General features: G+C 44.2%; 1 protein-coding gene across 4 annotated transcripts in view; it reads left to right on the top strand.

Moving 5' to 3' along the window:
• Wwp2 (WW domain containing E3 ubiquitin protein ligase 2) overlaps positions 1-12,556 on the top strand; it is a 122,085-nt gene that overhangs the window by 19,026 nt on the left and 90,503 nt on the right. For all 4 annotated transcript variants that reach the window (XM_050144080.1, XM_050144081.1, XM_050144082.1 and 1 more), the window contains exons 3-4: positions 793-940; positions 1,241-1,362. In XM_050144080.1, coding sequence (XP_050000037.1) covers positions 793-940; positions 1,241-1,362 — 270 coding nt within the window. The remainder of the gene's footprint in view (positions 1-792; positions 941-1,240; positions 1,363-12,556) is intronic.

The following is a 12,556-nucleotide window of genomic DNA, read 5'->3' as shown; positions in this document are numbered from 1 at the left end:
CAGGGAGCGCATGCGGGCTTCCAGAGGAGCCCCTGCAGCGGCTCTGAGGAGCTGCTCAGCAGTGCCTGTGAGCAGCATTCCTGCTGACTATCCCCGAGTGAGCGCACAGTCATCCAGCAGTGTAAAAACTTAACACAGCCGTGCAGTAGGTTGTGTGACATTTAAAAGTTGGTTTGGGGGTACTGGGATGTAGGCCAGCAGGCAAAGCACTTTGCCATCTCATGTGGTTTTAGGTTAGAAGTGAATTTTTTCCCTTTGCGTTTCAGATTGTTTATATGGCCATACTTTTTTTCTTCTTTGTTTATGCCCTTTTTTGTTTCTTATTTTAAAAATCTAGTTTGTGTGTGTGTGTGTGTGTGTGCGCACGCGTGCGTGCACAAGCATGTTGAGGTCAGAGGACAACCTTGGGTATCATTACTCAGGTACTGTCCACTTGGTTATTCGAGAAGAATCTCTTGCCAGAACCTGGAACTTGCCAATTAGGCCAGCCTGGCTGACAATTGACCCCAGGGGACCTGCCTGTCTGTGAGATTACAAACAGTATTGCCATACCACACCTGGCCTTTTACATGGGTAAATTTCTGATGGAAATAAGGTTCTCAGGCATTCACAGCAAACATTGTCCTTATTGAACTATTGCCATGTAATTCTTAAAAAGTTTTTTTTTTTAAAGAAGACAAAACAAAACAAAAGAAAAAGATCTTTTAAAAGGAAATAACTGAAAGGACGAAAGGAGCCCCTGGGACAGGCAGGGGTACTGACTCATCTGTTTTTGTTTTCCATCCTTTCCAGTGCTGTCAGCAAAGCCCAAGGTGCACAACCGCCAGCCGAGAATCAACTCCTATGTGGAGGTGGCAGTAGATGGCCTCCCCAGTGAAACCAAGAAGACTGGGAAGCGCATCGGGAGCTCTGAGCTTCTCTGGAATGAAATCATCGTTCTGTAAGGGCATTGCTTTAGAATGTAGAAGGCAGGGTAGGAGAGAGCGCTGGGGGTGGCAGACTCCGCTGCCCTTGGCCCCCCATGGTGCTTCTCTCTTAGGTGTTTGTAACTCATTGAGCTCACAGAGCACTCATTATTAGCTAGGGGCTTACAGGTCAGTGTGTGAGCTGTGAATGTGACTGTCTTCTTGTTTTGTCCCCTGCAAGATGTGAGCAATGTAGCTTTCAGCAGTTTGTTCCATGTTCAAGGGGTGACCGGCTCAAATTCTGGGCTGTGATGAGACACTTATTTGTTTTCCAGGAATGTCACAGCCCAGAGTCATTTAGATCTGAAGGTCTGGAGCTGTCATACCTTGAGGAATGAGCTACTAGGCACTGCCTCTGTCAACCTCTCCAATGTCCTGAAGAACAATGGCGGCAAAAGTACGTATGATTCATGTCTGCCCAGGGAGGCTATGGCAGCCAGTCCTAGGACTGACCTTAGTATCACTGCTCCTTACAGACTACTTACGGAGTTTGAGGAAGGCAGGCAGGCTTTAGCATGCTTGGTGCAGGGACTATAGGATGCAGGACTGTGTCCCCTAATTCTTCTTTGGGGATGGAGGCTCTCCTTCTACCCACTTTCTCACTCAGGAGACATGTGATACATTGAATAAAACTGTCAAATACCTCCAGCTGAAATCATTACGTTTTTTCCTCTGAGCCCTGAAATAGAACAAAGGCGCTGTGTGCATATGTGTGAGTTCTGTGTTTGGGATAGGGTTACAGATGGTGCCCTGGTCTCCTAGACGTGCAGTAGGCCTTACTGGCTGTTGGGATGTGACAGCAGCTCCATCTGAATTAGCGAGTGTGCCTCTGCTGTCCGGACATATAAATCCTCAAGTCTGTTCCTTGCTGTTTGTGGCCAGTGGCCTAACCCACGCCTGTGGGCTGTGGACCCTCCCTCATAAAGCCTCTATTCAGAGCAGTACCATATGTGGCAGCCAAATGCCGTAGAAAGAAAGGCTCCTTTTTCTCCTGATGCCTACTGTCGAGAAAATATTTTTTTGAAGGTGGACTTAGCCTAAAGTGAGACATGGGGCGGGGGTGTTGAGGCTTAGGGAGGGCAACTGCAGTAGTTTGCGTCTTTTTCTTCAGGGTCCATCGTTTCTGTCGGGCTGCTTGGGAGGTCTCAGCTCCTCCTGTGCTCTGTTCCTTTCTGCTGGACACACAGTAACACAGTGAAGGATTGTTTAAGAGCAGGAACATGTCTGTATTTTGGTTGTTTCGTCATTTGAATTGACCTTTTCTATATGTGTAATATATGTCTGTGCATGTGTGTGTGTTCATATGTGTGCATACATGTGGTGGTCAGAGGTCAATCACAAGTGTCTTTTCTCAGGCACCATCAACCATGTTTTTTGTGATAGTCTTTCACTGAGACCTGGAGCTCACCCAGGTTAGACTGGCTGGCCAGCAAGCCCCTGAGATCCTCTTGTCTCCCTTGCCCGGGGCAGCATTATAGGCATGTGCACTGTGCCTGGGTTTTTGTGGGTCCCGGGGATTTATGCAGGTCTTCATGACTGTGTGGCCAGCACTTTGCCAGCTGAGATGCACGCCCCCCAGGCTTCCCCACCACTTTTTTGGTATAGAATTTCATGCAGTCAAGGCTAATCTCACACTCTGTGTAGCAGAGGAGGACCTTGAGTTCCTTTATCTTCCTGCCTCCACTTCTCAAGTGTTAGGATCAATAGGCAATTTGATCTTTATTTTCCCAATTCTTAGTCTGCTTTTTGTGATTTCAGGGTTATATTTATTATACTTGTGGACTTTCTCACACTAAAACATAGCACCAGGACTGGGAGGATGTCTCAGCAGGTAGAGATACTTGCTGCCGGGCCTGAGAACCCACATGGTGGAAGGAGAGAACAGATTCCCACTAGCAGTCCTCTGACCTCTAATGCTGTGCGCGCGCGTGCACGTGCTGCCTAACTGTACCTTAAAGAACTAACGGTGGGGAGCTGGAGAGATAACTCGGGTTAAAGAACTCATACTGCTCTTGCAGAGGACCTGAGTTCAGTTCCCAATACTTATGTGGGCAGCTCACAATTGCCTGTAATTCTAGCTCTGTACATTCTTCTGGCTTGTGTGTACACATATACAAACACGCATAATTAAAATTTGTTTTAAATCCACAAGTCGGGATTAAAGGTGTGCACCATCACAGCCCGGCCAACTCTGAGTTTTAAAAATAATAGTGTCCTGTTTTCAGTTCTTTTGGAATTGCTTGCTGGTAGTGGGGAAATTCTGTTTGGTTTATAAAGGTGCTAAAGATTGATTCCAGGCTCCATACAACTTAGTCTTCATTTTTGAGGGGCTTTTCTACTGTTTCATACATCTTTTGCCCCATAAAAGGTATCACTATATCTTTAATTATTTTTCTAAAATCCAAATTTTGGTAGCTTTCTGGTATGCAGCTGTTTGAAAACTGAGGGTAAGCATTTGAATACTTTTCAGTCTTCGGCAGGCAGGAAAGCCATGGTATCTCACAAGTTTGTGAGTCTCCGTGCTTGTGGCTGAAGGTTTACTCGGGATAAGTTCCTGAACATGAATTGACTAAGTTTAAATGTTTTTCAGTATTATGGACCCATGTTGCCAAAAAGTTTTATCAGTGTATCTTCATATCAGCAATGGCTGTGTTGCTGGTTTCTATTGTACTGAGGCATGTGGTAGATTTTATTTATTTATTTACTAATCTGCTTGTTGAGAAAGGGTCTATGTATCCCAGAGCTGCTGTTTGGTTTTTGCAGCTGCTACTGTACACTGCTGTCCAGCCGCTTCTTTTTCTACTGTCCAGCTGCCTGTTTTCTACTGTAATGTCACCAGCTTTTCTACTGTACGACTACCTGTTTTTTTAAGTTCTAAATCAGAAAAGTATAATTTTTAATCTCTTTTTCTTTAGTATACTCCCCAGAAGCCTAAGCATGCCTTTTCCAGTCAGTGCAGCTACTTGACAGCCTCATTTGTTGGACACAACAGCTTCCTCAGACCCTCACTCACAAGGTGCCTTTGCTCTTTTCTAGCTCCCTTCCCTTCTCTTGGCAGCTGCCAGGATTTGAGCCTTGCTTGCCCTGAAGTGTTTCTTTTAAATTTTGATAAAATTGTCCTAGAGCAGTGTTCTCAGCCTTCCCAGTGCGCTGCTCTCTAATACAGGCCCTCATGCTGTTGTCACCCCAACCTTCAAATTATTTTAGTCGCACTTTATAACTATAATTTTGCTGCTGTTATAAACTGTAAACATCTTATTTGACCCCTGTGAAAGCGTCATTCAACCCACAAAGGTGTCACAACTATGAATTGAGAACCACTGTTCTAGAGCTTAAAAAAGAATATTTTTAAATTTTATTTAACAATTATTAGTACTTTTCGTTAGCTGGGTGTGATGATGCACACCTGTAATCCCAACATTCAAGAGGTGGGAGCCTGAGGATCAGGAGCTCAAGGACAGCCTAGGTTACAGGAAATCATATAAAACACAAAAATAAAAAGGAAATACTTTTTTTATTTATTTGTGCTGTGTGTGTATGTGTGTTATGTGTCTTTGTGTATGTCTGTGCACATGTATGTGGGGTACTCTCAGAGGCCCCAGGAGCTAGAGTCGCAGGAAATTGTAAGCTGCCTGACGTGCGTGCTGAAAACCAAGCTCTAGTCCTCTGCAAGAGCATCAAAGTGTTCTTAACTGAGCCATCTCTGAAGCCCCATTTGCCTCATTTAAATATTTAGAGTGTATATTTGTGTGTGTGTATGCTTCTATGTGCCAGCTACCACACTGGTCTGTGATTTTTCTTCAGTTTATTGTACAAACTTTCTAGGCTATATTTAAGCATTCAAGGCTGATTATTCCTGGAAGGTTTGGTTAGATTCCTTTATTAATACCAGTTTAGGAATTTTCCATCAGTATTCCTAGTGACATCTGTAGTTTTTTTTTTTCTCTTCTGTTTTTGTCAGTTTTAAAGTTTTAAAAAGTAAACTTTTTTCTTTTCTTTCTTTTCTTTTTCTTTTTGGTTCTTTGAGACAGGGTTTCTCTATAGCTTTGGAGCCTGTCCACCTCGAACTCAGAGACCCACCTGCCTCTGCTTCCTGAGTGCTGGGACTAAAGGTATGCGCCACCATTGCCTGGCTAAAAACTAAGCTATTTTAAAAGTTATTTTTATTAATTTTTTTTTAGAGATAGGGTCTTACATCAAGGCCCAACTTATTATATAGCTCAGGCTGGTCTTAGAATTGCAGCAATCCCTGAGTCAGCCTCCTGAGGGCTGGGATTATAGGCTCCCAGTACCTGACTTTAAGGCTAATTTTCTAACATGAATGGAAGCACTTTCTCACTGTGGGAACAGACTGCAGGCAGCATGGGAATTAGCTGTTCCATGAGTGCAGGAAAGAGCCCAGGCATGAAACCAACCAGGCCTGGCATCTTCATTTGAATAATTCTTTGATGACTTTAGTCCATACTCCCCTTTCCATAATTATTGGTTTATTCAACTTTCCTGGTTCATCTTGAGTCAGTTTTGTTAATTCTTTTTTTTCTGAGAAAAATCGATTATGAACTCTTATGTTTATTAGTATAGAATTTTAAACAGCGTTTTACTTAAGTTTTTCCCAATCTGCCCCCACCCCCAAAACTTATTTAAACTGTTCTGTTTTTACCTTTTTCCCTTGCCTCATTACTGGAGATTGATTCAGAGCCTCTTTTACATGCTAGGTAAATATACCACCACTGAGTTACAGCTCCAGCCCTGTCCTCTCCTTCCATCTCTTCTCTTTCCCTCCCCTTTTGTACCTTCCCCTCTCTTCTCTTCGTCTCCCCTCCTATACCTTCTCTCCTCTTCTTTTTCTGTGATGCTGGGTCAAAGCCAGGGGTCATGCGTGCTAGACATTGGCTTCATCTCTTGCTGCCATTGCTTGTTCTGGCGTGAGCTGTAGTACATTGTGTGTGTGGCTGGGTGGGCAGGAAGCCATCCGATGAGAACAGACAGGAAATGTAGGTCATAACAGGGCAGTGGGCTGCCTTTCCTTAGAGAGACAAGTGTTTGAGCAACAGTAGCATGGTATGTCTGCATGATATTCTGGTCACATTTCATAAAGCTCTTCTGGCATACATTATAAAGAGAGGTGACCTATCCTTATCTAACATGTATTTTGTTTTGTTTTTCTTGAGATCGGGTCTCATGTAGATGAGACTGTCCTCAAACTTGTTATGGAGCTGAGGATGACTTGAGCTGATCCTTGTGCTTTAACCTGGGTTAAAGTTATTTCCTATATGTAATATATGGGGCTATTTCTTTTTCTTTTCTTTTTTTGCGTATTTTTCAAGACAGGGTTTCTCTGTAGCTTTGAAGCCTGTCCTTGAACTAGCTCTTGTAGACCAGACTGGCCTCGGAATCACAGAGATCCGCCTGCCTCTGCCTCTTGAGTGCTAGGATTAAGGCATGTGCCACCACTGCCCAGCAGGACTATTTCTTGTATGTATTATTTGATAGCAATAATAAGCCAGCTGTCACAGGGATGGGATTTCACTTGGTTTGCATATTGGTTTGTTTTCTTCCTCCCTCTCTCTCTCTGTCTGTCTAGTACTGGAGATAGAACCCTTGGCCTTGCACATGCTAGGCAAGCTTCTAACACCGTCCTATACCCTAGCACGCACGCATTCCCTGCCCCTCCCCACATTTATTTGTTTTTATTGTGTATGTGTGTTTGTAAGTGTATATGTGCATACAGATCACAAGAGCATGTGTGCAGATCAGCAGACAACTCACGGGAGTTGGTTCGCTTTTTCCATCTTTGGGTCCCAGGGATTGAACTCTATTGTCAGACTTATGTGGCAAGCACTTTACCTGCTGGGCCTTTTTGACGGTCCTTTCGCTGTCCTTTTGACATGTTTCCACCATTTGTTTTTGTTTATGTGTAATCTTGGGCCAGGCGTGGTAGCACGTGCCTGTAATTGCAGCACTACGGGAGCAGAGGTAGGAAGGTCACTTCAAGTTTGAGGCCAGCTTGGTCTACATAGTAAGTTCTAGGCCAGCCAGGATTATATGATGAGAGTCTAGCTCAAAAAGCCAAAACAAACAAAACAAAACAAGAAAAACCTCATACCAAAATCTAGAATCAGTAAAATTTACCCTGTAAGGAAGATGGTTTATTTAAAATCAGAAAAGGCAGAGGCGGAGAAGTGGCTTGGGTTAGGAGCTGTTCTTCCAGGCGACCTGGGTTCATTCTTAGCACCTGCATAGTGATGGCCGTTTGTAACTGCAATTCCAGGGGCTCTGTCACTCTCTTCTGGACTCCATGGACACTGCGTGCACGTGGTGCACAGACATAGATGCAGACACAACACCTGTGTATATAATGTCAGATATATTTATATCTGTATATACATCCATATGTATATACTAAGATAAAGTAAAAAATATCTTCAAAAATTCAAAAACAAAAATCAGAAAAGAGGCTTGGTATGGAGTTCAGTTGGTAGAGTGTTTACCTAACACACCTGGGTTCAATTCCCAACACCTTGTAAAATGGCCTGGTGACATACCTTGACTTCATAACAAGTTCTCTGTCTCAATAAATGAGTAGATAAATAAATACCAGGAAAGGAATGGCATTGGTTCAGTAACCCCTATTCCATCCAATGCTGAGAACTGAATCCGGGGTTTTGTACATGATTAGGCAAGCGTTCTGGCTGCGCCCCAGCCCTTGTTTGTTTCCTTTTGTTCGTTTGTTTCGTTCTGACAAAGTCTTGTACAGCCCATGGTGGCCTTAAACTTCGGTTTTCCTGTCCCTGCTTACCACACGGTGGAATTACAAGTATGTACTAGTAGGTCCAGGCCAGTCCTTGTGTGTGTGTGTGTGTGTGTGTTTTTTTTTTTGAAACATGTTTTACCTTGTAGTTTAGGCTAGCCTTGAACTCACTGTGTAGCCTGTGTTGGCTGGAGTTTGTCCTTTTGACTCATCTTCCCAAGTGCTGGGATGACAGTGTGTAGCACCATGCTCAACCCTAGGGAGCATGCTCCTGGGACCAGTGCATCCTATAAAAATGTAAATTCTCAGGTCAGGCAAACGGCAGAATCAGACACTGGGGGTGATATCCAATAGTCCTGGTTTTAAGAAGATGGGTTTAACTCTAAGCTCCAGTTTGAGAACCATTCAAGCTAAGGAGCTGTGAAAGTAGCGTCAGATGCTGACCTTTCCAGCACTACGTGCAGCAGGTTTGTTCTCAGTGAGTTCGTTTTGGGGCAGACCCCTAGCTGTGGTGATCCTTTCTAGGTCATACTGTTCTTAGTGTTTTTGTCAGACGGAGAGTCGATGTCATTGGGCATGTTCTCCTCAGTGGTCTTAAGACCTTTTTTTGCTCTTCAACTTTCTTTTGAATTTTTGTTTTTTTAAGACAGGGTTTCTTGTTGTAGCCCTGGCTGTCCTGGAACTGGCTTTGTAGTCCAAGCTGGCCTTTAACTTAGAGATCCGCCTTCCTCTGCCTCCCAAGTGCTGGGATCAAAGGCTTGCACCACCACTGCTTAGCAGACCAGCTCCTTTTTTTTTTTTTGAAACAGGGTTTCTCTGGACCTTTGAGCCTGTCCTGGAACTCGCTCTGTAGACCAGGCTAGCCTTGGATTTTTTGCGTTATAGGCCAGGCAGGGCTTGAACTTTTGACTCCCAAGCAGCAAAGAGTTAAGCCTATGTTGTGATGCCGGGTTTTGATAACAGATAGTCTTAAATAATAAATAGTCTTAAGAAATAGCTAGTGTGGTGGTTCACACCTCTACTTCCAGAACTTGGGAGGCTGAGATAGGTGGGACTCTGTGAGTTTGAGGTCAGACTGGTTTAAATAGCGAGTTTCAGGTCAGTGAGGGCTACATAGTGAAACCATCTTAGACAAAATGTAAAAAAATATTCCTGTGTTTCTGTGCACGCGCATTCAGGCACAGGCATATGGGTGTAAGTATGCCAGTGTGCACATGGGGTCGGATGACAACCTTAGGTGTCTGTCCTCACCTTCTACCTTGTGTGAAATAGGGTTTGTTATTTTGCTGCATACCCCAGGTCATCAGGCCCACGAGTTTCCAGGGATCCCCTCTCCCCATAGGAGTGCTGAGGTTGCTACTGTTTGTGCTCCATGGCTGGCTTTTGTGGGTTCGGGGGATTTGAACTTAGGTCACTTGAGTGGCAAGTACTTTGATTCACTGAGCTGTCTAACCCAACTATCTGATAGGGTTTCCGTGTGTGCATATGTGCGTGCACACACAATCACATGCACACGTAATTTGTGCACACAGAAAGTAAGTATCTCTCACCTGTATTAAACACCACGAATTCACACTGAATGAACCCTCTGATTCCAGCTGAACCCCAAAGCTTTCTCTAACATTCCTCCTCTCCATAAACGAAGCTTGGTTCTCAGCATCGTCTGTATGTTTATTCATTCCCTTGCGTCTATTTGAGACTCGCCACACTCATCCTGCCATGAGTGTGAAGTGAGCTTTCCAAAGCTCCCACCCCTGCCCACTTCTGTGTAGCTCTTTTCTTTCAGAAAGCAAACAGTTCCCTGTTTATTTAAACATCTTATAAGCAGAAGTTTGTCACTAGGCTTTACCTCCAGAGAACAGACTAGCCAGTCAGGAGCCCAGCCTCCGCCCAGGCTCCCAAGGATGGAGGCTTCGGTGGGTGGGCCACGGTGCCTGACAGACAGTGCATGCATTTATTATAAAGTAAATAGAGTGCTGTTTTCCCCGCTTTCAACTTAAAGGGAAATTAAACTCCTGAAGCTTGAAGGCTGATTCAGAGAGAGAAGCAGGGAAAATGGTGAAAGGCTGCTGTTCAATTACAGTTTACATTGAAATCTGTAAAACCATTCAGTCTTATCTGACAAGTAGGCAGGCAAGGGAGGGGAGGGAAAGGGGGTGCTTGAGGTGCTGTGTGCTGGGGGAGATAGTCCACAGGACACGCTCTGTGCCACGGTGCCTTGAGCAGGCCTGTGGAAAGGCCACTGAAGCAGTCCTGCTCCACTGCTTCTGCTCGTACCCCTGGTAAGCCACTGCCACCATGTTTTCCAGCTCATGGCCAGTTCACTAGGTGCAGAGACTCTTTGTCTTGCTTGTGGGATTGAGTATTCTTAATGCTCCTCATGTTCATAAAAGCATTATAAAATTTATGTTGTATGTGGATTTTGCTAAGATTAAAAATGGGGCCTAGAATGATGGATCAGTGGTTAAGGAAGTTTACTGTTCAGAGAACCCAGGTTCAGTTCTCAGCACCCACATGGCAGTTCAAAACCCTCTGTAACTCCAGTTCCAGGGGACCGCATGCCCTTTTCTGTCCTCCCCAGGTTCCAGGCATCTGTGCAGTGCACATTATACAATGCAAGGAAAGCACTCATACACGTAAAATGGGAAAAAAAGGCAGAAGTGAAAAAATTAAAAGTTAAAAAGCAATATGGGCTTTTAAATTAAAAGTATTAGTTGGTCCGTGATGGTGCACACCTTTAATCCCAGCACTTGGGAGGCAGAGGCAGGCAGATCTCTGAATTTGAGATCAGCCTGGTCTACAAAATGAGTTCCGGGACAGCTAGGGCTGTTACACAGAGAAATCCTATCTTGAAAACAAACAAACAAAACAAAAACGTATTTATTCTCTGATTATTTCATGTGCATGAATGCTTAATATGTGTTAGACGTTGCTTTGAATTCTCTGTTTATATTATCTAGAAACTGTAGATGTAGGTAGATCCATACATAGTTACTCTTCAATTTAAGAGGTAATGCCTGGATAAATCCCTCTCAGGCTAAAATTCCCTAAGCTGAAGTTGAATTTAATGCCCCAAACTCACTGAGCATCATAGCACAGAAGCACAGCCAACAGCTTGCTCTTTGGGAGTTGTCGTTCCTCTTCCCCACTCAGTCTGCAGAGAGGAGTAGACTCTACTGCCATCTCGCTGTCCAGACTCAAACTCTGGACTATGGTTTCATTGTGTGTAGGGTGTGCGCGCACTGAAGGCCAAGAGTACGTCATATCCCCTGGAGCTGGAGTTACAGGTGATTGTGAGCTGCCTGAATAGGTGCTGGGCCTCGAACTCAGGTTCTCCTCTAGAAGAACAGCGTCTTTAACAGTTAATCTGTTTCTCCAGCATTCTGCTCCCGTAACCATCTCCCCACCCATCAATGGAACAAGATCAATTGAAATACTTTTAATAGGTTTGTTTGTTTTGTGTTTTGAGATAGGGTCTCACTATATAGCCCTCTCTGGTCAGGAATTTCCTGTGTAAACCAGTTGCAGTGATTTTTCAGTCTCTGCCTCTTGAATGATGGAATTACTGTAGGTGTGGGTCACCATGCCTAGTTTAGGACTTTTTATTTTTGTTTTGTTCTGTGTGCATCAATCCACAGTTTAACCATGGCCTATGGATGTTGTTGTGGTTCTTAAATTCTTCCAAAGATATCTTTGTACTCCTATTCATTTGGGGGGGGGGCAGGGGATGTGTGATAAATCTCTAGGCGTGTGATTAAAGGTCTGGTGTGGTTCGTGTCTTTTGTTGCCAGCTACTAAGGTCTGCTGTCAAGTCTGGTTAATTCATATGCTCACTGTGGGTGTGCACATTTGTCTTTCTTTGTGAGACTTAAGTGACTTTGGGTATTGTCAGTTTTTTAACATTAGCTAGTCTGGTAGGCAAAAGTGATTTTATTTTTGGTGTTGGTTAGGGCCTCATGTGGCCCAAGTTGACTTCAAAGCAGCTATGTACCTTCCTAGAGCTTCAATTCCTGATCCTCTTACCTTCATCTCCCAAGTGCTGGGGTACATTCAACCCTTCTTTTTTTCCTCTTTTTTTTTTTTTTTTAATGTGTATTGTGCTGGGATGGCACCCAGGACCTTGAACTGCATCCCCAGCCCTGTCTTTTCCTCTTAGCAGCATCCAGTTAGATTCCTGTCATCATAGTTCTGCTGCAGTTGTTTGTGCGACAGTTGCTAGTGACTTCCACATTGCTAAACCCAGAGCCAGTTCTCAACCTTGACTCGCTTGTCTCACAAATGAGCACAGCTCACTGATTCCTCTGTGTAGCCGTCTGTGTTGCTTGCTTTGGTAGACACGCTTTACCAGTTCTGCCTCTCTGCTGGCTCTGACTCAGTCATTGGCTAGTTCTCCTTCCTGCCAGTCTTGAGACACTAAGGTGCTCCAAGCCGGCTTAGTCCTGTGTCCTCTTTTGCACCGTCCTCTCATGAGATCATGTGGCCTCGTGGCTTTAAATTCCTCCTGAGCATCCATGCTTTGTCATCTGGGTCTTTCCTCACAACAGTACAAAACAGTGTTTATACCTAATCAACACCCTGAAATGTAAAAAACACTGTGCAGCTCAGCTGGAGAGTAACACACACTGGTTAGCACTCAGGAGGCACCCCAAGGTTCAGTATCAACTGATCTACACAACGAGTTCCAAGCCAGACAAGGACTACCTTGTGAGACCTTAGTGTAAAAAACCAAAAACAAAAAATGAGGGACTGAAAAAAAAAAAATGAGGGACTGGAGAGATGATTTAGTGGTTAAGAATATAGGCCGCTTTCCCAGAGAACCCGGGTTCAATTCCTAGCACCC

This window comes from Alexandromys fortis, unplaced genomic scaffold (genome assembly GCF_014885135.2).
Source record: "Alexandromys fortis isolate MF-2015 unplaced genomic scaffold, M_Fortis_MF-2015_v1.1 scaffold_1, whole genome shotgun sequence".
In the NCBI taxonomy this organism is placed as follows: Eukaryota; Metazoa; Chordata; class Mammalia; order Rodentia; family Cricetidae; genus Alexandromys; species Alexandromys fortis.
The sequence above is the reverse complement of the archived record's forward strand: the minus strand, read 5'-3'. Positions and strand labels throughout refer to the sequence as shown.